At 36.5% G+C, this 23,882-nt stretch overlaps 2 protein-coding genes across 4 annotated transcripts in view; both read right to left on the minus strand.

The window, feature by feature from the left end:
* Window positions 1-537: 537 nt before the first annotated feature.
* LOC107659982 (coiled-coil domain-containing protein 151-like) lies at window positions 538-6,894 on the minus strand. The gene is made up of 8 exons (XM_016449119.1): window positions 6,317-6,894; window positions 5,877-5,986; window positions 5,703-5,780; window positions 4,464-4,634; window positions 4,255-4,367; window positions 3,166-3,355; window positions 2,220-2,304; window positions 538-806 (listed from the first exon to the last, which is right to left on the minus strand). Exons 1-8 carry the CDS (start codon window positions 6,411-6,413, stop codon window positions 676-678), a joined length of 975 nt encoding a protein of 324 aa, XP_016304605.1. The 5' UTR covers window positions 6,414-6,894; the 3' UTR covers window positions 538-675.
* A 453-nt stretch (window positions 6,895-7,347) lies between these two features.
* LOC107659973 (choline transporter-like protein 2) overlaps window positions 7,348-23,882 on the minus strand; it is a 20,686-nt gene continuing 4,151 nt past the window's right edge. The window contains exons 1-22 of one of the 3 annotated variants that reach the window (XM_016449109.1): window positions 21,020-21,123; window positions 18,775-18,823; window positions 18,159-18,232; window positions 17,945-18,029; window positions 17,735-17,819; window positions 17,504-17,617; window positions 17,242-17,302; window positions 17,014-17,143; window positions 15,889-15,972; window positions 15,632-15,744; window positions 15,178-15,309; window positions 13,794-13,893; window positions 13,468-13,560; window positions 13,230-13,314; window positions 12,796-13,058; window positions 12,595-12,689; window positions 11,805-11,908; window positions 11,590-11,663; window positions 10,829-10,899; window positions 10,615-10,703; window positions 10,431-10,515; window positions 7,624-9,020 (exon numbers count right to left, since the gene is read on the minus strand). In XM_016449109.1, coding sequence (XP_016304595.1) covers window positions 8,497-9,020; window positions 10,431-10,515; window positions 10,615-10,703; window positions 10,829-10,899; window positions 11,590-11,663; window positions 11,805-11,908; window positions 12,595-12,689; window positions 12,796-13,058; window positions 13,230-13,314; window positions 13,468-13,560; window positions 13,794-13,893; window positions 15,178-15,309; window positions 15,632-15,744; window positions 15,889-15,972; window positions 17,014-17,143; window positions 17,242-17,302; window positions 17,504-17,617; window positions 17,735-17,819; window positions 17,945-18,029; window positions 18,159-18,232; window positions 18,775-18,823; window positions 21,020-21,050 — 2,541 coding nt within the window. In that variant the 5' untranslated portion in view covers window positions 21,051-21,123 and the 3' untranslated portion in view covers window positions 7,624-8,496. Of the gene's footprint in view, window positions 7,505-7,623; window positions 9,021-10,430; window positions 10,516-10,614; window positions 10,704-10,828; window positions 10,900-11,589; window positions 11,664-11,804; window positions 11,909-12,594; window positions 12,690-12,795; window positions 13,059-13,229; window positions 13,315-13,467; window positions 13,561-13,793; window positions 13,894-15,177; window positions 15,310-15,631; window positions 15,745-15,888; window positions 15,973-17,013; window positions 17,144-17,241; window positions 17,303-17,503; window positions 17,618-17,734; window positions 17,820-17,944; window positions 18,030-18,158; window positions 18,233-18,774; window positions 18,824-21,019; window positions 21,124-23,882 lie in introns of those variants that run through there. The other 2 variants (XM_016449110.1, XM_016449108.1) reach the window with 2 other exon arrangements.

A 23,882-nucleotide genomic window follows, 5' to 3' on the forward strand; every position in this document is an offset into this window, starting at 1 on the left:
TATGTGCAAATGTTAAGTGCAACCCTGATGCTACAGAGCTCATTGTGACCCCTATTGAACCAAGTGCAGAAACATTAGGGGCTTACTCTTTTCTTATCAGATCTAGCTCGGGTATAATAATGTATGGGTTCCTGCCTTAGACACTTCTTCTTCTTATGCTTCTGACCCTCTCTCCTTCTCCTTGCTCTAGCAGGCCTGTTTTTGCTGTTTATTTTAGTTTTTTTTATTAAGGTAATGAATAGAAAGTTCAAAAGCACAGCAGTTATTTGAATCATTGGTAACATTATAAATGTCACTCACTGACAGTGTACATGTATGCAGTAAATCAGCGGAGGGATCCACAGGACATTTTTCAAATTCTGTGCCGAGATGGAATCTCTGTCTTATCTTCACACAGGTGTCACATGTGTCATGTGAGAACTGAGATCTTCAACAGGTGTCACGTTCGAGTCATGTTTCGTCCGGCATGCAAGTAATAATGCGCACAAACAACTCCAGCAGCTAATACATTTATCAAAATAAAAACTACATCAGCTCAATAATTCATTTATTTTCTTAAGTGTGAATTCACAGACATGTTGAATGGAGATAAAGCTTTTAGGAAATGTGTGGCTACAGCTGATCATGTTTTAAATGCTGTCAGATGTTTATTATCTCTCCTGTGACTGGATCAGATCAGAGTTGGCCTTTCCTCTTTTTGATGCGAGTCTTCCTCCTGGTGTTTGCGTCAATGATTGACTGCGACTGGTGCTTCAGTGTGACACGGTTGGTGACATCACCGTCATCAACGCCGCTGTCCTCCTCATCTGTTGTCAGAAAAGACATGCAGGTGTGTAAGATGTGTGTCACCTTACTTTGCTAAATCAGTTCTGTTACTGTTACTTGTACATATGGATCAACAGCATTCTTAGTGTACACACACAATCACACATGAATGTGATCTGACTCCTAACATCTTAACAAATCCACCAACGCTCTGTACACCAGAAGGGTGAGCTTTTAAGTACAACACAGTGTTCAGACAGAAGAAAGTACTGGATCAAGAGAGCACAGGAGAACATCTTGATAAGAGGGAGCTTTTGAACAGTGTACTAGAGCAAAAAACACATGGCCAAGCCTGGTCAAGAGCTTTCCAGGTTCACAAACCAGTGATCACTGGTGCAAATAAGAGTATCTAAGATAAAGAAATAGAATAAAAAACAAACAAACAGCATGTTAAGTTCATAGCTGTATGTAATCTTTGTATCCATGTTGGTTTAATATGGTTTTAAAAATCTACAATCTTCAAAGAAAAGTTATGTGGCTTGTCATGTGGCATAACCAAGTAAACATTTTCCTTACACTTTGAATACATGTGATCTTAAATATTTTTAAAAGTACAAAATATAATTTTCAGGGTAAAAATGTTTTTACATTTATTATTAAAGGGATAGTTCACCCAAAAATGAAAATTCTGTCATTAATTACTCACCCTCGTGTCGTTCAAAACCCGTAAGACCTCATCTTCAGAACACAAATTAAGATATTTTTGATTTTATTTTTGCCTTGAACAGTAGTTCTGTTGCGGTCTATGCAGGGTCAGAAAGCTCTCAGATTTCATCAAAAATATCTTAATTTGTGTTCCGAAGATGAACGAAGGTCTTATGGGTTTTGAACGACGCGAGGGTGAGTAATTAATGACAGAATTTTCAGTTTTGGGTGAACTATCCCTTTAATTATTGATACGGTTTTCTTTCTTTTTATTTTATTATTATTATTTTTTTTTACAGTATAATATCAAGAAATCACTCTGACATTTGTGGCTTCATCCCCTCAGAATGTCAAGATTTAAATTCAGAAATATGAGGTATGTATTGAAGTCCATTCCATATGCTTTGGTAAATTCTAATTATGACATAAAAGGTCGAAATTATGAGATAAAAAGTCATAATTATGATGAAAAAGTCAAAGTTATGACATAAGCCAAAATTATGAGATAAAAAGTAGGTTATGACATAAGTCAACATGGCACATCTCATTTTATCTAATAATTTTACATTTTAATCTAATATGTTTGTCATTTTATTAGCATTTCATAATTTTCAATTATTAGCATTTCATAATTTTGACTTTTTATGTCATATTTATGACTTCTTATTTCATTATAATTTACCAAAGCATTATTATTTTTTTCTTATGGCAGAAATGGGATGCCATGGAAATATGAAGTAGTATCTCACCATCAAAAAAGTCCTGTTTCTGGGCCTCAGGCAGCTGAATGCGAGTGTTGCTCTGGGGTAGTTTCCCTGCTATTCTGGCATGGAACTGCAGGGGGGCATAAAAAAACAACAGTAAAATATCAGTAAAGGTTATTTTACAGCTAACAAAAAAATCAAATATGACACATATTGCTACAGTAAACAAAACAGTTAAAGGGGTCATATGATGTTGCTAAAAAGAACATTATTTTGTGTATTTGGTGTAATGAAATGTGTTTATGCAGTTTAAGGTTAAAAAAACATTATTTTCCACATACTGTACATTATTGTTTCTCCTCTATGCCCCGCCTTTCTGAAACGTGTCAATTTTTACAAAGCTCATCGGTCTGAAAAGCGAGGTGTGCTGTGATTGGCCAGCTATCCAGTGCGTTGTGATTGGCCGAATACCTCAAGCGTGTGACAGAAATGTTACGCCCCTTACCATATTGTGATGCCGTGTCCCGGCCGGAGCGATGAGACAAAAACATTAAAACCCATTATAAACGAGGTATTTGTTGCATCCAGTGGGGACATAATTAAGGATTACAATGACTTATTCTTTTTACGCGTTGCGTTGCATCGCACCGCATAAACATAAAACCATGTCTGCATTTGAGCCGGTGGGCTTGAGTACGGTGCGGTCGGCGGATTCGACGAAGGAGCGGCCGGTGGGTTTACAGCAACCACATGTGATGACCCCGGGCTGGACTCCGCTTCGTCCAATCTCTTTGGATTTGAGACTTTAGTCTTTGCAACTTTACAGATCTTCTTTATGCACCAAGAGCTTGTAACACTCCAAAGAGAAAGGAAAAATTGAAATCGCATCATATGACCCCTTTAAAGTAACATAATAATATGTTTCACTAGTGACACATCTTCAACAAACCAAAATATAATTACACCAACATGACTAATCAGTGTTCCTCACCTCTTCTTCCTCCAACTCCTTCATGACAGTTGCCAGATCTTTGCCCTGTAGTTCCTCCTTTAGCAGCATCAGTTTCTGCTCAGCCTCAGACATCAGCTGCAGCATGTGTTCTTCTGAGTCTAAAGGCAGCCGTGCTGCTGGATCCTTCATCTGCCAAAAACCACGGAAAATACTCAGATATTTATCATCTCTGCTCAGTTACATACATTTCATGAATGCATTACTTAAAGATAAAAGATAAAGACTTAAAGATTTCCTTGATATACTACTGTTCAAAAGGTAGGGGGATAGATTTCAGATAAAAAAAAAAAAGAATAATTAATACTTTTATTAAGCAAGGGCATATTAAAATGATCAAAAATGAAAGACATTTATAATGATACAAAATATTTCTGTTTCAAATAAATGCTTTTCTTTTCAATTTTCTATTTATTAAATAATCCAAATATAATATTTCTACATAAATATTACAACGTAAGCACAACTGTTTTTAACACTGATAATAAGAAAAGTTTTTGAGCACCAAATCAGCATATTAGAATGATTTCTGAATGATCATGTGAAGACTGAAGTAATGTAAACTGAAGTAATAAAAAATAAAAAACAGTTATTTTAAATTATACAAATATATCACATTATTGTTTTACTGTGTTTTTGATCGAGAAATGCAGCCTTCATGAGCATAAGAGACTTTCAGAATCATTTAAAATAATTTCGAGCGCTAAGAAATGAGTATATTAAATATGCTTCATAGGGTTAATACTGTCTTTCCTCACCTGTGAGTCTGTGACTCCAGTGGCCTCTTTGGCGTGCTGGAAAGCTTCCTCAAAAGTAGAGATAGATTCTTCTTCTTCTACTGTGGTGGGACTTCGCGGGGCCTCACTGCTCAGCTCATCAGGGTTCATGGATACCCACTGGGGCTAGATGTGACAGATGGAAGGGGAAATGGTTGGTTAAACTTGACAAAAACGATGTGATATCGTAACATGCTTTAAATAATTGCTTTTTTTTTTCTCCCATTACCTATATGAGGTATCGTGCTCTGTGGGTTTATTGAGCTGTGTCTATAGATGAATCCAGCTGTGTTACTGCTCTGATACCTGTAGGTGCTCCTTCAGCTTGCGGTATCCTCGCGTTATGTGCACCGCTTCATGGTATTTCAGCTGTGATTTCTCCAAACTGTTTTCCAGAATGCGCAGTTTCTATACAACAAGCACACAAAAATAATATCCTGGACAAATATTTTTAAGATTCACCAACGTTCATCCAAAATGCCCAGAAAAAAAGACAATTTCTACCTTGTCCTCCTCTCCTTTCTGGGTGTCAGGCAGAGGGCTACTGTTCTGTGGCTTCAGTACCAGGAACTTCAAGTCCTCTAAATGCTGCATCTGTGTCTGAGTGGTGTGTTTCATAGCATTCTGCTTCTTCATTTTATCACACACCTGCTTCTTTAGCACCGTCTGAGCTGCCTGCACAACAATGATTTCTGTTAATAAGTGAGGAGAGTCTAATACAACTTTCTAGACCACAAATTATATGTATACAGTGGGTATAGAAAAGAATCACCCCCCTTTAAAATAATCACATTTTGTTGCTATGGATGTTTTTTATTTGTACTTTTTATTTAAATAAATAATAAAAAAGAAATAAATATACTGTCCAAAACATTCAATTATAGTTTCATAAATATTCCACATATTTATAAATTGAAATGTATTTTTTAATATATATATATAAATTAAGTACCCATTGGATCATCCATGCATTGAATTGCGTAAAGGAATAGTTCACCCAAAAATGAAAGTTTGCTTAAAATCTGCCCACCTTCAGGGAATCCAAGATGTAGATGAATTTGTTTTGCTAGATTTGGAGAAATTTAGCATTACACAACTAGCTCACCAATGGACCCTCTGCAGTGAATGGGTGCTGTCAGTCCAAATCCACAAGTAATCCACACGACTTCAGTCCATCAATTAACGTCTTGTGAAATAAAAAGCTGCGTGTTTGTAAGAAACAAATTCATTAAGGCATTTTAAAGTTAAAGTGGTTCTTCTTGCCAAAATACGAATCCATAATCCATAAAAAGTCCATCCCGTTGTCCTCTCACATCAACATCCACCAACACCTGTTTTGGAATGTTTTTAGATTGTGTGCATATTTCTCTCCTGATTCAGATGAGACGACTTCTTCACTAGAGAAAGTAATATTATAGATAGAGTACTCCTATTTTAGCCAGAAGCAACAGTTTGAAGTTAAAAATGTCTTGATGGATTTGTTTATTACCAACACACAGCGTTTCACTAGATTACTTGTGGATCATTGTGATGTTTTTATGAGCTATTTGGACTCTCATTCTGACGGCACCCATTCACTGCAGAGGATCCACTGGTGATCAAGCGATGTAATGCTAAATTTCTCCAAATCTGTTCCCATGAAGAAACAATCCTCATCTTGGATGGCCGGAGCATGAGTACATTTTCAGCAATTTTTCATTTTTGGGTGAACTATTCCTTTAAGGAAAAATCATTTAACCTCACCTTCACAGACATGTTCCTGAATGATTCTTTCTCCATCCCATGGCCTTGAATAACATCCTTGATAACTTGTTCATCTCCCTGGACACCATGACCAATATTTGAATGAATACATATGTCCAAACTATACTTTAAATGATGGTTTAATTTTAATATTACTTATGTATGTTTTCTGACCTCAGGCTGATTCTTGTGCAGGTTTGTATTCTCAAGTCTCAGCTGCATGATAGTTTCTATGTTCTTGGCAGACTGAGAGTTTTCAATATGCGCTATCGAATAGTCTCCATCTAGTGGACAGTGGAAAAAAAACAACCATTCATCGAGCAAAATGTGAACTTGGTAATGGAATATTAAATTTCTGTAAACAATTTTATTGAGCTCTTTGTTTCATTTAAAATTAATGCAAAGGTATTAAACAGTTACAAAACCACTTTGTTATTCAATATATCCAAGTTGACTGCTGACTGACATCCTCGAGAATAAATACTTAATGAAGAAAATAATAAAACAATGCAAGTACTCATTACTCAACGACTACCGCAATATTACTGAATATATAATCACGTTTTAAGTGAACTGCTTCAGCTTAAACGGTGAAATCCGTAATAAAAACTTACTCAGAAGATGAATTTTTCTTTGGAGCTCCGAAATTTCATCATGGGTTGGGGGCTCGATGTCCTCCGAGATAGACGTGCCGGGCATTTTTATGAACATTTATTATTTGGGTGTTTATAGTTGGCTTTCTCCACTACCGCCTTGCCCACAAGAGCCTCGTTTGTTTTCTACTGGTTGCCTAGTAACTGAACTGGCTGGCTCATGAATATTAAGTACGTTACGTAGCTTAACGCCCGGGAAAACAAACGACATTACGTTCATGCCCTAATTAATATGTATTAGTTTTTCCTCTCGTCACGTTACAGAATTATTTACACTCCGCAACAAACAATACAAGTAGTAACACAAAAATAGCTGCGTCAAATGGACGCATTAAAAACACTGTAAAAACATTTTGTTATATCAAAACGAGTGGCTTTCATTATATTCAAACATCGTCAGATTATTGTGACGAAATATAACAATTTCAAACGCAAACACTGCCATCACGAGAATAATGCATTTAAAGTAATTCAGTAACACATTAGACATTCAAAGGAAACTGAAAAAGATATTAGAACAGTTGTGCCTAGTCTAATAAAGCATAATATATACAAATAGTTTTTCCTCTCGTCACGTTACAGAATTATTTACACTCAGCAACAAACAATACAACAAGTAGTAACACAAAAATAGCTGCGTCAAATGGACGCATTAAAAACACTGTAAAAACATTTTGTTATATCAAAACGAGTGGCTTTCATTATATTCAAACATCGTCAGATTATTGTGACGAAATATAACAATTTCAAACGCAAACACTGCCATCACGAGAATAATGCATTTAAAGTAATTCAGTAACACATTAGACATTCAAAGGAAACTGAAAAAGATATTAGAACAGTTGTGCCTAGTCTAATAAAGCATAATATATACAAATACAAAACCACGTAATTAGCAAAAACAAAAGTAACAAATATGCAACACTTTTGGCTGTAATGACTGGTATTACTCACTGGTGCCTGAGCTATAAAATCAGTGCAAGTATGGCAGGTCTGTCCCTACACTTCTTTGTTTTTCTAACAATCTTTTCTTCGTTCCTTAGTCCACTGTTTTCACCCCCTCATTGGATTTCTTGAGGATGGACAGCAGTCTCTCTGGCATGAAGTATGGTCTGTCTGCTGTGCCATCATTGCGCTCGAGATCCTCCACTGTTGGAATAATTTGGGTTGAGACAAAAAAACAGCATAATCTTAATAGGAAACGTGTGCCAAAAAGTATAAATGCCAACAATTGAAGCAGAGCCTTGAAAGCAAAAAAAGGCTTGAGATCTCAACAAAGAGAGAGTTCAGTTTATTAAAGCACTGGGAAATCACATTACCAACATGCAAAGATTGAGAAAAGTGAAGCACAGAGGTAGAAAAAGAGGCAACAGAGTGGCAAACAGCGACAAATATCAGGCATTGAAAAGGTTGCAATCTGTCGATACAATAACCAGTCAAAGCAGACCAAAATATAAGGGTGTTAAATTTTTTTCTTTCTTTGATTGTTTTGTTTTTAAGTTGACTTGCTTTCGATACCATTTTTATTAATTTTTTTGTTAATCTGCACCATAAAATTATCACATTAGGCATAAAATTAACACAATTTTCAGATACATTTGCACAAATTCTTACAAAATGACATTGTTTGGTCTTGGCTGGTATCACTGTAAACAGATGTGTTTTGTTGTTGTTGTTGTTGCTGTAAACATAGCGATACTGCAAAATCTTTTTGCATTATTCAACATGATTAAGACATTGATAAGTAACAATAATTGGGCACAAGTCAAGCACCTACATTACACTTTTATATGTCCTTACATTAAAACGTTCTACATAAAACACAAACACAGTCACATTCTACAAGTGCTATGTAGGCATATCTAATGGGGTTTAGGTCCACGTAACCAATTGTCAATGAAACAGCTCATAGTTTGAGAACAAGCCTGTTTCTGTCCTACTTTGTGTCATGCCATCCATTACAACCAGTGATTATTTATTAAGAGACAGTTCTCAAAATTGATTGATTGAGTAAACATTATGATGTGAATGAAGGTGGTACTTTCCAGTGTATACTAATGGCTTATCAAAGCCGCCAAAGTGCACCATTTCCCAAATCAGTAGGCTTCTCTGAAACGTTTCACGAATCCACCTTCAATGAGCTACTCCTGAGGGGTGAGCAGGGTCTCGCTCTCTTGAGGTCCGTTTTCTTGAGGCTTCGGCTCCTCTGGTTCCTGTTCTTGTTGGTTCTCGGCCTGTGGTGGTCCTGCTTGAGGTTGGGCCACCTGCTCCTCCTTGTCCTCAGCGTCCACCTCTTGGGGTCCGTTTTGTTTTGGGGTCACTTGTGGCGGTTCAGGCTCTTGCGTTGTAACCTGCTCTTCGGGTTTCTCCTCGTCGGCTGCGGGTGCCTCTGGAGGTTGTGTTTCTTGGGGCGGCTCTTCAATGTGCGTTTCCTGGTTTAGTGGCGTCTCTTCTTCTTGCTCCAGCTTCAGAATGTCCTGCTGTTTAAGCTGCACCTCTCCATTCTCCTGCAGCGGGACTTCCTCCTCAGCTTGCACCTGTATGACAGGTACCTCGGCACGGTCCGTCTCCTCTGCACTTTTTTCGATTGACAAAATCTGGTGCAGCTCAGCGGACATGAAAAACGGTTTGCCGGAAGAACCGTCATTTCTCTCCAGATCTTCGCCTTGAGTTTGTGTTTGCGAGTGACGGTTATTTTGAAATGTTAGTGTTTTGAGAGAGCACGTAGCAGAAAGGAGCACAAGGACATGATTGGACAAAATCATGTTGAAGAGAGAAAAAGAGAGAGAGAGAGAGAAAGAAAGGAAATGGTTAGACATGAAGCAAGCCAAAAGCCCCTGTAAGCATCTGTGATATGCAGATATGTCAACAGTGGGTCCCACAAGTAAAAATCCCAGTTATTTTCTCCATACAGAAACATACCTTAAAAGTCAAATTGTGAGCTCTGAGAAAGCAATGATATGTGGCTTCTGTAGAAGCCATAAATGTGATTTAAAAAAACGTGCTTAATAGCCAACTGAGAATTACATAACCTATGATCCTGAAAAAAGCTCCACCAATCAGAGAAGTCGCTGTTACCATGGAAATGGGAATGAGCAGTGATTGCCCACTCCTATGAAGCATTGTGGAAGACAAAATCAGTTCTCACTACACTCTCAAAAAACTGATGTATGGTATATATGGTTATATCATGGTATGGTAGTCAAATTGTGAGCTCTGAGAAAGCAATGATATGTGCTTCTGTAGAAGCCATAAATGTGATTTAAAAAAACGTGCTTAGCCAACTGAGAATTACATAACCTATGATCCTGAAAAAAGCTCCACCAATCAGAGAAGTCGCTGTTACCATGGAAATGGGAATGAGCAGTGATTGCCCACTCCTATGAAGCATTGTGGAAGACAAAATCAGTTCTCACTACACTCTCAAAAAACTGATGTATGGTATATATGGTTATATCATGGTATGGTATTATCATGGTATGGTATATAACTTATATGTATGGTATATATTTGTATATGGTCTGGTATATAACATATATGTATTTTATATTTGTAGATCATTTCATATTATACTGTCTTTTCTGAATCAATTGCATCTTTTGCAAAGCTTCGTGGGATGAATAGTTCATTACCTCATACACAAACTGAAAAAAGCACAAGACTTCATGTTTTTGCTTGGAATTAAAGTTTGTAATATTGCAATGTGTCTCAGAGCTGGTTGGTTTGGTTCAAGGTTTGGAAATCTTTATTGATTTTTAAAAAATTAATATAGAGAAAATGAAGGGGAAATCCAGTTGGTGGTCACTGTTGCTCTCTATTGCATTACAGAAAATAACAACATTTAAAGGAAAGGAAAGAGGGCGGTTTGAGTGCTGCAAATGTGCTTAGCTGTTGAAGTTGAGTGGTAAAAGTTGAACATCTGTGAAACTTATTCCTCAACACCCAATAAAATCTAACACAACAGCTGCTGTTATCAGAATCCTTGTTTTGTTACTCAGCCAACAAATGAACAACTTGTTAAGATTTGTTCATTACATATTTTCTCATGAAATAAATAAAGCTGCTTCACACTTACAGAAACAGAGGAAGAGTGTGTCCACACACATAGCGTATACGCTAAAAAAGCCATGAGCAATCAGATAGGCACCAAACACCACAGTCTGTAAATGAAGAGAGATGTAATTATTACAATCTGGAAAATTGATACTGCAGATGGAAAATCTGGTTTTGCTGGATTGATAAAACTCAAGATTGCTCACCAATATAGGCACCCAGTAATAATTAAGGGATGGAGCAGCATCCTCCACTATTTTAATCTTGCCCGTGAAAAAGAAGAAAGAACAAATCCCTGAAAAGAGGAAGAAGAAACAGTTAGTGCATGCTGTTTTACATTGGTGAGCTGGAAAGTGAGAAGTCAGTTCCACTCAAATAACCTCTGGATTCACTTGACATCTGATTGACCAAATCACTCACCCACAATTCCAACGACGAGGAGTTTGCCCAAAAATAAGAGGAAGTCTGTCACTTTGTCAAGAACCGCCACACTAGAAAACAAGTTAAGTAAAAACATTTCAATTTGGACTGTTTATTGTGTTTATTCACACAAAACACTGACTAAAAGATTTAGATTAAAGGGATAGTTCACCAAAAAATGAAAATTTGATGTTTATCTGCTTACACCCAGGGCATCCAAGATTTTTTTTAAATTTAACAAGATTTTTAATTCAAACCGTTGCAGTCTGTCAGTCATATAATGGAAGTGAATGGGAATCACGGCTTTGAGAGTCAAAAAAACATACACAAACAAAACCAAATTAAACCCTGCGGCTCGTGACTATACATTGATGTGTAAAGACACGAAATGATCGGTCTGTGCAAGAAACTGAACAGTATTTATATCGGTTTTTACCTCTGATTCACCGCAATGTCTGAACTGTCCTGAGCTCATCCTGAGCGTGTTCAACAGCGGGCGCGTGCGTCTTCTTCTTCTTGCTTTACGGCAGATCGCAGACTTATAAGTGCATTACCGCCACCTATCTCTCAAATGGACCACTGACACTCTATCTACATCTATCTCAGTTAGGAGTGTCAATGGCCGTGATTCCCATTCACTTCCATTATATAACTGACAGACTGCAACGGTTTGAGTTAAAAATCTTCGTTTGTGTTCTACTGAAGAAACAAAGTCACATTTTCATTTTTGGGTGAACTATCCCTTTAAGTTTAACACTCACCGGACAATGTTCCTCATCAGGAGGAAGAAGGCATCCTTGGCAGACGTACAGAAATTTTTACCATATATTGCCACCTGAAAAGAGAATATGCCTCAATAAGTTTCAGCAATTATGTTTTTGAGCACTACAACACTAAACACGCACTAATGATGCTCCCTAGCCAGCAACAATCCACAGAAGGTCAAACCATTATCAAGAGGGAAATGAAAATGTACCATAATATAGGCGTTTCTGTTCAGAAACTTGATGCATTTCTCCAGACACCAGAAGCAGCACTTTAGGCAGCTGAGCAGGAATTTTGCACATTTATTCTGGGCACCTGGAGGAAGTAAATCAAGATTCAAATGCATATAACAGACAGAATGCAAAGGATGAAGTATTCCATTATCATTTCATTATTCATTTCTCGTTGTCAGTCAGCATGTATTATTTGCCAAAAGTGGAACAGAATCAAGTTCAAAAGACATTTTAAAATAATGAAAAGAAACGGGGTGCATCTGAGCTGATATTATACCTGATTCTTTCTACATTTTCTACGATTCTATGATTCTCTTTGTGTTTGATAGATTTTCTTCCTGACTTTATGGCATTTAAAAAATAATTTACTCAAAAAATGAAAACGGTGTCATGTCCAAACCTGTATGACTGACTTTCATCAAGTGAAACACAAAATTTGATTTTCCAAGTTGCTCTTTTCTGAACAAAACATACTAAATTGACTAGTGGCTTGGCAAGCACTAAAAAGAAAAAAACTGATGCCCAACCTCATTAGCTCTTGCTTTTTCATAACCAATCACAATACATTTTTCAGCATTGTTTTATTGTTGTTTTATCAATCATACTGGTTGTGATCAACATCAAGGTAAGAAAGATGACTGAATGTATATGAAATATTGGTCAATTTCTTGAATAAGTCAAGTGTATAAAAGTTAAAAGTGAAGGGGTCTAAATATTTTCCGAAGGCACATCTACTGAAGAAGAATGAAAACACTGAAGTAGTGAAACCTTTCAGCTTCTGATCCAGATACTCCAATATGACCCTGATGACCTGAACGATGGCAAGAATGAGGGAACCAAATGCCAGAGAGCCAGTGTGATACCTGAAAAATAAGTGAGCGATATAGAGTACACCAAAATTTAATGTTTTACGAGAAGGATTTTTGCAAAATGTGCTAAACACAGGCAACTATTTCTCTAGTCACACACCTGAGGGCCCGTCCTAAAGAGTTGAAGACAGGGTAAGCTGGGATGTCGTCAGGCTTTTTGAATGCCCAGTAGTAGGAGGCAAAGGCCCCAGCCAGTGTGACCTGGCCCAATGCTGTCACGAAGTTGGCACACCAGAAGAAGAGGAATACATTATAGAACTGGAACAGAATCAGGTACTTGTGGTATAATGTCTCTCCTCCATAAAACGCAAACAGACACTCAGCATCAGGACATTCTGTGGTGATATTTGAGCTGTTGAAAGTCTGTGGAGAGAATCAAATCAATGCAACTTTATGAAATGTATGCATTTTATCAAGCATTGCTCTGTAAAATATGCTATAGCAAATAAGACATACACTACTGTTCAACATATTGCAAAATAAAACTGACGTTTATGTAGAGACATTGCAAAGTTAGCATTAAAAGACACTAACCTCAGGCTTGCAGGTGTCTCTGGAATACATGCATTCAGTTGTATTGAAAATCTTGTATACTGGCTCACTGGAAGTGGACAAAAACCTAATCGATAGTTAAGGATATCCTGTTTGCGTGAAACCTAATTTAACACATTACATTCACATTTTATCAACATTTAGGGTAATGAAACCGCAAAATACTAACAGTGAACAATTGAAGTTATTGATGCCTATGTCTAGTTTTTCTTTAGGATACACAGCGGTGATGGCCCAGTATGCGATGACCAAAGACAGTAGGGCAAACGTCAGCAGTGGGTAGAACAGTGATGACATCACATGACCGATGGCCCTGAAAAATAGATGTGGTTATTAGGGCTTCCTGTCTAACAATCCCAATTAACCTAATTATTATTTCATGACTTTAAGCTACAGTTAATCCATCACACTGAGAAAAACACTGCTGTTTAACTGCTAATGTTATTAGAGTACCCAAAGAAAGCAGTCATATGGAATATGAGACCGAACAACGCCAGCAACGCGTCTAAAAATACTGATTGCTCTACAGTAAGAAGGTAGACTGACTTGCTGGCCTCTTTGATGAGAGCAATAGCAATGAGGAGCCTCTTCCTGAGGAAGATGAGGAGAAGGATGATGACCACTTCCACAATACACAGGATAATCACTGTGTGGCGACAAAGGGGGACAGGACAGAGTAGAATGTCATGAAAACTAAAAGTGACAAAGAATGCAGGTCCATATTATCGTTCATTTAAGTGCACAAATTGATACCTACTTGAAGAAAGATTTAATGTTACATACATTTATTTATTTCATTTATATGTATGTATACCTACATTACCTTAAAGTGCCCCTATTATGCCATTTCCAATATTGCCTTTCATGCAGTGTGTAATGTAGCTGTATGAGAATGTAAACGATCTGCAAAGTTGTAAAGCTGAAAGTGCACGATAAATAAAGTTATTGTCTCCCAAAATAAAGAATCGACTCTGAACAGCTGAAACGAGTCGTTAGTAATTCGAATCCCACTTCCTCACGGGGTAACACATTTGCATAAAACTATGTTCTACATTGGCCGGCCGCGAACAACTTGACCCCGCCCACAAACACGTCATTCTACTGACGACTGCTTCTCTAATCTCGGGGAGTTCAACGCAGGATTCACAAAACGCTTGCTGTTGAAAGACGGATCAGTATCCTGTTTATTTGGATCAGCTGCTCCACTGAATCACAACCTGTAAGTATGATAAATAATAGATGTTGATATTTTCTTTAGAGCGTTCAAAATACAGAACTATTGAAATAGGCGTATCGTTTCCAAAACGCGCTGTACGCCGTAGACCAATCACAACAGACTGGACCATCTGACCAATCAGAGCAGAGCAGGCTCACGGAAAGGAGGGGTTTAGAGAGACTGAATCTTAGAACTGCTTCGAACGAATCGTTTGAGAATCGCTGGAAAATGAGGTGATATTAAATGCATATTTTGAGAAAACGAAAGCGTTTTTTGACCTTGCATGCATGTAATCCTATTTTAGGAGACTCCCAAAACAATATTAGGAACCGTAAAAATGGCATAATAGGGGCACTTTAAGTAAGTTTTTTTTTAAATAATTAATAGTTTTATTTTAGCGAGGATGCATAAAATTAATCAAAAGTGAAAAAGAATTATTTCTAAAGGATCATGTGACACTGAAGACTGGAGTAATGTAAAATAAAAAAATTATATACATATTAAAATAGAAAACAATTATTTTAACTATTATTATTATATTTCATAATATTGTAATAATATTTCAGAATATTACTATTTTTACTGTATTTTTGATCAAATACATGCAGCATTCTTTCAAAAACATTCAAAAATCTTACTGATCTCAAACTTCTGAATGGTAGTGCATTCATTTTTGTACTGCACATAACTGACATAATTGATATAAAAACTAACTGAAGGCAAGCCAGGTCTGCTGAATCTGTAAGTAGACAGAGAAGTCAGTCTGTAGTCCCAGATCCTTGATAGTGACGTCAGAACCGGCCTGTCCTTTCAGACTGGCGTACTGCATGTAACAATGGAAAATACCTGAGGAGAATCAGGAGAGGGGATAAACATGAATGAAATATTTACAAATACTATTCAATATTACACTATATTGTGTCTTACAGTAAAATATGACATTATTACAATACAGAATTGGAAATCGAATGAAAATCATCAATGATGATAATGAGAGTCTTAATGTCACAATGCTTAATGTTCCTAAAAACGGGCTTCAATTTCTTGAAGCAAAATATTTTTTAAATGTATTTTCTCTTTAAGGGTATTACTATAAATGTGTTAAGGTTAAACAGCACATGTATACACAGTGTTTTTTGAGAGCTGTAGACAAGACAAGAGCCCTTACCGTATCCAATAACAATGATGACCATGATGATCATAACCCAGACCATGACTCCAGCCAGACAACGCAAGAGGAGAATAAAGATCAGACTGACCAGCATGGCGATCACCAAGCCACTGAAAAAGACCGCACAGAGATTTGACCAATGCTAGTGCAATTCATCTAGTAAACATTAGAACTCACTAACACTAAATCTGACTGCCATAAACAAAAACACTGAATAGAGGGAATAAAATGAACCTAGAATTTCACACGCTTACAGGAGTATCCAGTGCCAGGACTGAGTATAGTCCTCAAAGATCCTCATGGCTACCGCCCGAGCCTCAACTACAGCATTGGATTTCCTGCAAAAATAAAAAATATGTATTAATTATAATCAATGTGATTATATTTCAATATGATTCACATAATATTTTATATAATATTATCTAACACAATAATATTATATTCAGCGTTATTATATTACATTATATAATATTATTATATTATCGTCACCTGAAATGAAATGCATTAAAAATTTAGCATTTCAGTTAGTTGCCAAATTAAGCTAGTTTAAAATGAATAAAAATGAATATAAAGTATACAGACATAAAAATAAACTGACAAAAACACTCAACAAAATTACTATAACTAAAATTAAAATGAAAGCCGAAAATGTAAAAATAAAAACGAATTAAAAATATTAAATATTATAATAGCATATCAGTCACACTACCAATTCTCACTATAAACTAACTATTAACTATGTGTCACGGAAACGGGTGTGTGGAGGCAGGCAGGACGACGAGGACAACAAGGATTCCAATAATGACATTTATTGTAGACACAACAAGGCAGGTTCAGGTAGGTGAGACACACACTCGGGGTAACATTAACAATAACCGACACCAATGCTCAGACAGACTAATATGGAACTAATATGGGGTGAATAATTAGAGGCAGACAGGTGAGCACAATGACGGTGATTAACTAATGATTAGACGGGCTAAACCAACTGGAGCAGGTGGTGGAGGAGCCCGAGGTAGAGATTCGGGAGGCCATGGCGGAACAGGGGACTCGGGTTGCCATGGCGCTTTTGCCTCAATAAACTTCTAATTTGCTGCTTATTAATAGTTAGTAGGGTAGTTGTTATGTTTAGGTATGGGGTAGGATTAAGGGATGTAGAATATGTTCATGCAGAATAAGGCATTAATATGTGTTTTATGCGTACTAATAAACAGTCAATATGCTAGTAATATGCATGCTAATAAGCAACTAGTTCATAGTGAGAATTGGTCCCTAAACTAAAGTGTTACCAGTATCTCAATTATACTAAAATAACACTGATTATATTAAATATAATCACAAACACAAACAGATACTAACTAACAAATAATATTACTAACTTTGAGGCTTCAAGGAGATCTGTTGCATTTATATTTTCTCCTGCATAATCATCTCTGAACGTCGTTTCGTTGCCAACCACAACAACACCACCTTTCAAGGTCTCTAGAGCGGGCAAGCATCTCCGTGTGACTGAAACACAGGGTGAAGTTCATCATTTGAATGTAACAGAACTTAAATTGTAATTTATATGATATCACAAACATGTTTTGAAAGATGCAAAGGCTTACAATTCTTGCTAGGTGTGAGTATTGAAGGGCACAAGCCATCCTTCAGGATTTCAGGAGCTCTCTGGAAAAAAGAAGGGCATCTTTCTGTGAAGCAATTTAGGATTAAGCGTGTTGCTCAAGGATCTTGAAATCCATGTATTACTAAAACTAGGCAGGGGCAGTATGACCAAAATGTGATCTATTGTAATCCTTTTTATCATGGTATCTTAATTCTTACTGGGAATTCAAGGCAAAAACGTTTTCTTTCCTGTCCAGAACTCACCTTGGTCATGTCTACTCCCTCCTTGCAGAATTGCTTGTAGTATTCCCTATCATCTTCATTTTGTAATGCTTTCAGTAAAGTCATGAATTTATCGGGACATCTCTCCACACAGATCTGTCAAATGAACATAAAAACAAAAGTGCTATAGCATGCTGTATTGCCAGTGTGTGCGACAAACACTACAGATACATATGGTACTGCAAAAAGAGGTTAACCGAAACTGTGCCAAACCTGAGTGGTGGGACACTGAAACTCCAGCAGGACCAGAGGACTGGCACACTTCATGATGTTGAAGTAGAACAGCAGGGGCTTCTTCCTGATTATTCAGACAGATTAAGCCAAGAAAGATACGTCTGACTAAGAACCTATTTCACAATTTAACCACAGAACTGCATTTAAAGTCATGTCTAGGTGAGTTTTCAAAGAAACAGCTTTACTCACTCAAGTGGGGAGCCGACCTGTCCACAAAACTGACCCTTACTGTCTGTCGGGTAAATCACTTTCCGAGGGTCACCTTGAGACCATGCTATAACAAAAGATACAACACTGTCATTATGGAAAGACTTGTCTTTGGAAATGGACACGGTTTAATACTTTCTGCCCATCTACATGGCACTGGGCATAGAAATGTGAAAATTAATAGGCTGAAACTTACCCAGAATCCCAACTGCAAAGTAGCCCAGCAAGGCCAAGATGAACAGGATACAACAGAGAATGTCTGTGCAGCCCCTGTTCACCAAGAAAAGCACATACATTCAGTGCCACTACACAAATCATGACAAGGAAGTTTATGAGATTACATAAATGTGAAAAAGTTTAAAAGAATCATTGCCATTAGATGTGTCTCAGACAGGGTTAATATCGTTAGCTAAAAATAAAACCATTAAGAAAAAACATTATTACCTGAAAAAAAAAATTTACATCATGAACATTAACTGAAATAAAATATACAAAAAGATTTTATTTCAGTTAGTTGCAACATTTCTAATTTTTATTTAGTTTAAGTGCTAAAATAACTGAAATAAAATAAACAAAATAATCTAAAACTTACAAATAAAAATCATTAAATACTATATAAACATAAAATAACAAAAAAATACAAAAAAACTAAGACTTTAAAATTAAAGTGAAAACAGAAAATATAAAAATAAAATCTAATTCAAAATATTAACAAAAACTATAATAGTATAATAAATGACACTAACACTGGTCTCAGATACATATGTAAATGGTTTCTAATCATTACATTTGGCTTATAAAGGTTGTCTCACCTGTTATAAATCGGGCCTTTAAATGTTGGGTCAAATTTTCTTGGCTCACCTGTGAAGACATTAAAATTGTGCATTTATTTATGTCATTTGTGGGCATCTCCAGAAACAAAATGTAATAACTTCCTTTTTATTTATCAATCGAAGCACAGTGAGCGTGTGTGTGGTAGGGTTGGGCAATTTCATGATATGGGTAATCTGAGATCATTGTAACAGTATATAATGCATGATCAAACTATAAATATTTTAGCCGAAAATTCTGTGAAAAAAACATGTTGTCGTCTTTTGAATAATCCAGTGAATTTTCATTTTCAAAGGTACTTTATCTTTGATTATTTTATGTTTGATGGACAGAAACTATTTTTTAAAGAATAGAAACATACAAAATACCATTAGATTATGCAAAAAAACAACAACAACTATGAATTCAGATTGGAGTCCTGTTTGATGTTGCTGGGGCTTCAGTATAGTCAAGCCAATTCACCTTTATTTATTTAGTGCTTTATTTAGAATACAGATTGTTCTGCAGCTTCACATTAATAAACAGAAAATATCAGAAAATAGCTAGAAAGCTGAATAATCAGGCATAGGCCTATGCTGTGGTGTATTTGTCTAACTGGGCTGAATATTTGGAATGTGTTTGTTTGTGATGTCTTCAGTCATGTGTACAATGCCTCACTCGGCCAAGTGTGAATTTGGCAAAGCCGCAGTGTTTATTTAGAGAAGCAGGTTGAGCTGAGGAAGTGCATCCTGTAGTGGCTGAAGTAAATGTTAAGAAACTCCTGTATTCAAGGCCCTTTACTGAAGCATGCTGCTCCAAACAATTCAATTTATTTATTTATATTTTTCCTTTTTGTTGAATTGCTTTAAGGAATTTACTTTTTGCTTATACATGGTCCAAAACAGTATCTGAACACCTTTGGATACTTCAAAATGTATTAATGTTACAGTAATGATCAGACATCAAACCAAGGGCCAAACAAATCATAGTGCAAAAGAAATACTTGTGATTTCCAAATGATTCTAGAGCAATATTTTTCAAACAATACATCCATTGTTTCAATATTTTAAACCCAACAAATATAATTTTGTAAAATGTTTTGCTTGAAAGGTGTTTTGTTGTTCATATTTCTCTACCATAATGCTCATGCATTAAGATCTGAAAGAAGTCTCTTATGGTAATCAAGGCTGCATTTATTTTGATCATAATTACAGTAATACTTTGAAATATTATTGTAATTTAATGTTTTCTATTTTAGTATATTTAAAAATGTACATTTATTTATTTATTTATTTTATAATTTACAATTTATTCCTGTGATGGTAAAGCTGAATTTTCAGCATCATTGCTCCAGTCTTCAGTGTCACATGATCTTTCAGAAATCATTCCAATATGCTGATTTACTGCTCAAGAAAAAAAGTATTATTATTAATGTTGAAAACAGTTGTGCAGCTTAAGTTATATAATATAATTTTCAGCGATAAAAAGTTTAAATAAACTGAAATAAAAATCTTTTGTAAAATTATAAATGTCTTTACTGTCACTTTTGATCAAGTCATTGCTGAATAAATTATTTCTTTCAACACCAACAATAAAAATCTTATTGATCACAAACTTTTAAACATTTGTGTATTTTGGGGGCTACACTGTATATTTCTATATATGTTTGAGATCACTTATTTGCAAAAGAGAAAAAAAATACACTATATATTTTTGTTAGTGTTTTCTGTTATTGGCCCTTTGGCTGAGATACATTTTTGTTGCCGCCCTAAACCCCCTTGAGACTTCACTACTTACACTATAGTAACCATTAACCAATGCAGGTCTTGGCTCATAATAAGCATGCAGTGTGTGTGTGTGTGTGTGTGTGTGTGTGTGTTGACAGTTTATTTTATTGAGGTGCCATCCATTTAGAGCAATCATCAGCGAACCAGACACTCTTAGCCATCCACAAACAACTCCCTAATGACCCAAGCTTTCCAAACAGCTACAGTCACACTGTCCAGCATCTCCCACTGATGCTCTTCACATCATGCTAACCTGTCACATACTGCTTAATAACCTGAATAAATCACTAGTAGTAATATTATAGATTAATCCCTACAAATAAATCAGTCTCTACAACACTAAAATCGTTTAGTGACATCATATCTTCACACCAGGGCCAGATGTGAAAGTAAGCATATTAAGCATATCTTCTCAACGCTCTGAAAATGCCTTACTGATGAAAAAATGTAAATACCAGACCTTGTTTTCCATAATGTGATCCCCTTCCCATTAGACCAACTTTTCAGTATTTTTAGTTTTAATGTTATCGCGATTCGCCAGACAGTCTGTACACTACTTCCGACCTCTTGAAACAGGAAATGCTCAGAGAATGCACTTCCTTGACCTTAGATGTGTAACATATTTACATATCATACTATGGTGAGAGAACTTTTTATCTATCTCTTTTTAATAGCCTAAATGTATTGAAGATGTTAAACTAATATCCAATGGATTTTGAATAAAATGTGGTCTCATTTGTTGACAACCATATTATAAACATATTTTTAGTCATTTTGCTGATGATTCTGAAGTTTCAGTCAAATCAATGTTGTTTTCACTGAGTAAAATACAAAGAATATGCATCAAATGATTATTTATATAGCCTACATAAATATACATGACTGTAACGGCAAGAGAAAGCAATGTAGATGTGGGAAAAACTAATAAAACTTAACAGTCAAAGCAATGGTTCCCTCCTCCGCCATGTTTTAAGTAGGGATGCTCCGATCCACCTTTTTCGCCTCCGATACTGATTCCGATACCTAGGGTTCCGTATTGGCCGATACCGATACCGATCCGATACCAGTGAAGTTTTTTTTCCCCAATTTAAATAAATGTAGAATTTATATATATAAATTTCGGATTTGGATCGACCCTCTCTGAAAATCCGAGAAAAATGGCACTATCGGAGCCGATACCCGATATGAATATCGGATCGGCGCATCCCTAGTTTTAAGCTTATGGACCGCCCAACTTGGAAACTCGAGTATCAATGGTGCCTTCACATGTTTTCATTTCCCACTTCTGAAGCTGTAATTATGAGTTTGTGTTTAAGTGCTTTGTTGTCTAAAAGAACAGGAGTCTTGGAGGATGGCTCATTCATGTCCATTTATTGTGAAAATCTTTCTAAAGTCAAAAGGTATAGGAAATATTTAGTCAATATCAAGCAGATTTTTAACAAAATGTAGCATCCCATTCATTGGTAACCATATAGAGCGTTTGCACCTACGTCACGGTTTGGACAGCTACCCGGATGCATGGCCATATTGGAGATACTTGGATGTAAACAACAGCATGGATTGCATGGCTAATGCACTATTGAAGACATTGTTCTACCAATTTATTATGTCTAAACCACGGAAAAAACGTGTGAAAGCTAAATCATATAGAGAAGGACTTAGTAAGCAGGAAAGGGTGCGATATTTTGACAAACTAATGTTAATAGGTGGTAAAGATCTATACTACAACTATGTTTCTCTCCTCCGTCAGGTTTCACGTTTATGACCCGCCCAACTTAGAAACTTGCGTATCAAAATTATCTTCAAGTTTCCCAGTTGGAAATATGACTTGAGAAGCCGGTCATGTACAATTTCCGACTAGTAAACTCATACAGTATTTACAATAATTTAGATAGCATGTAAAGGCAGCATAATTCATACATATTAAAACATTTAAAAATTATTAAAATACATGCTGAGTGACTGACACAAGCTTTGTCATGGAACACACTTGTTGGTTCACATTGACTTCACAGTTTAAAAGTTAATTTATTTCCAAGATCTGAGGTCAGTGTTGCCAGGTCCAATTGGGCTACTTTAAAGGGGTCATATGACGTTGCTAAAAAGAACATTATTTTGTGTTTTTGGTGTAATGCAATGAGTTTATGCGGTATAAGGATCAAAAAACACATTATTTTCCATATAATGTACATTATTGTTTCTCCTCTATGCCCCGCCTTTCTGAAACGCGTCGATTCTTACAAAGCTCATCGTTCTAAAAAAGCGAGGTGTGCTCTGATTGGCCAGCTATCCAGTGCGTTGTGATTGGTCGAATGCCTCAAGCGTGTGGCGGAAATGTTACGCCCCTTAACATACCGTGATGCCGTCTTCCGTCGCGACGAGACAAAACCAATAAAACCCATTACAAATTAGGCATTTGTTGCATCGAGTCCAGTAATACAATCTTTCATAGACATATTCATGCTTAAACTCAATAAATATAACATTTGTTTAACTACCACCACGACGAGTGCCATCTATTATTGCCTTGTTTATCTAAAAGTGCACTTTTCCTTGTTTTAAATCTAGCCAAAAAGCCATGTGTTGACTGTGAAACAGTAGACTTTAATTATATGCATTTATGGTGTAATTACTACATTTCCGTGTCAATCCATGTTCATTTTTACTGAATAGTAATAATGCGCTGCCACTTTAATTCAGCGCGTGCAGCACAGCAGAAATAGATTCCGTGCGGAAACGATCGCAGCATGACTGCTGCAGACTCACCGCTCCTGGAGCACACTGCCGGACCGCAATCACGTGCAGTGTGAACGTTCTGATCCGTTAACATGGGCGCGGAAAAAATATGCACCACAGACGGAGTGTGTGAACCTGGCGTTACGTTTGTATGCCTGCCCGGTCTGTTCTGTTCTCGTTCTCCATTTAGGCGTGCTGCATTCTGATTGGTTCGGATAGCATACTGCGGGAGGTCGGGGGTGCAAAATCGTGCTATAAAGCGATTTAGAAATCGCACAAGCTCAAATCGCGATTTTATGACGATTTCGATTAATCGCACAGCCCTACTCTACACTGCTCAAAACTCGCATTTAAATCATCAGTGGCAAATTATTTAAATATAAATAATTTACTTACAGGCTGTGAGTCAGAAGCGCCAGACTGTCCTTGCAAAGTTGGAACTGCCCAACGTTATAGAAACAGCCTTTGTGCCACAGACGCATTGTAGGCTACTGGTTCAGGAAACAGTCCTCATCCTCCATAAAATGCGCAGCACACATCTGAATATTTGGGTTGAACTGTTCTGGAACAGTGCTGTAAATACAACT

Source organism: Sinocyclocheilus anshuiensis, unplaced genomic scaffold (assembly GCF_001515605.1).
Source record: "Sinocyclocheilus anshuiensis isolate Anshui unplaced genomic scaffold, SAMN03320099.WGS_v1.1 scaffold55, whole genome shotgun sequence".
Lineage (NCBI taxonomy): Eukaryota > Metazoa > Chordata > Actinopteri > Cypriniformes > Cyprinidae > Sinocyclocheilus > Sinocyclocheilus anshuiensis.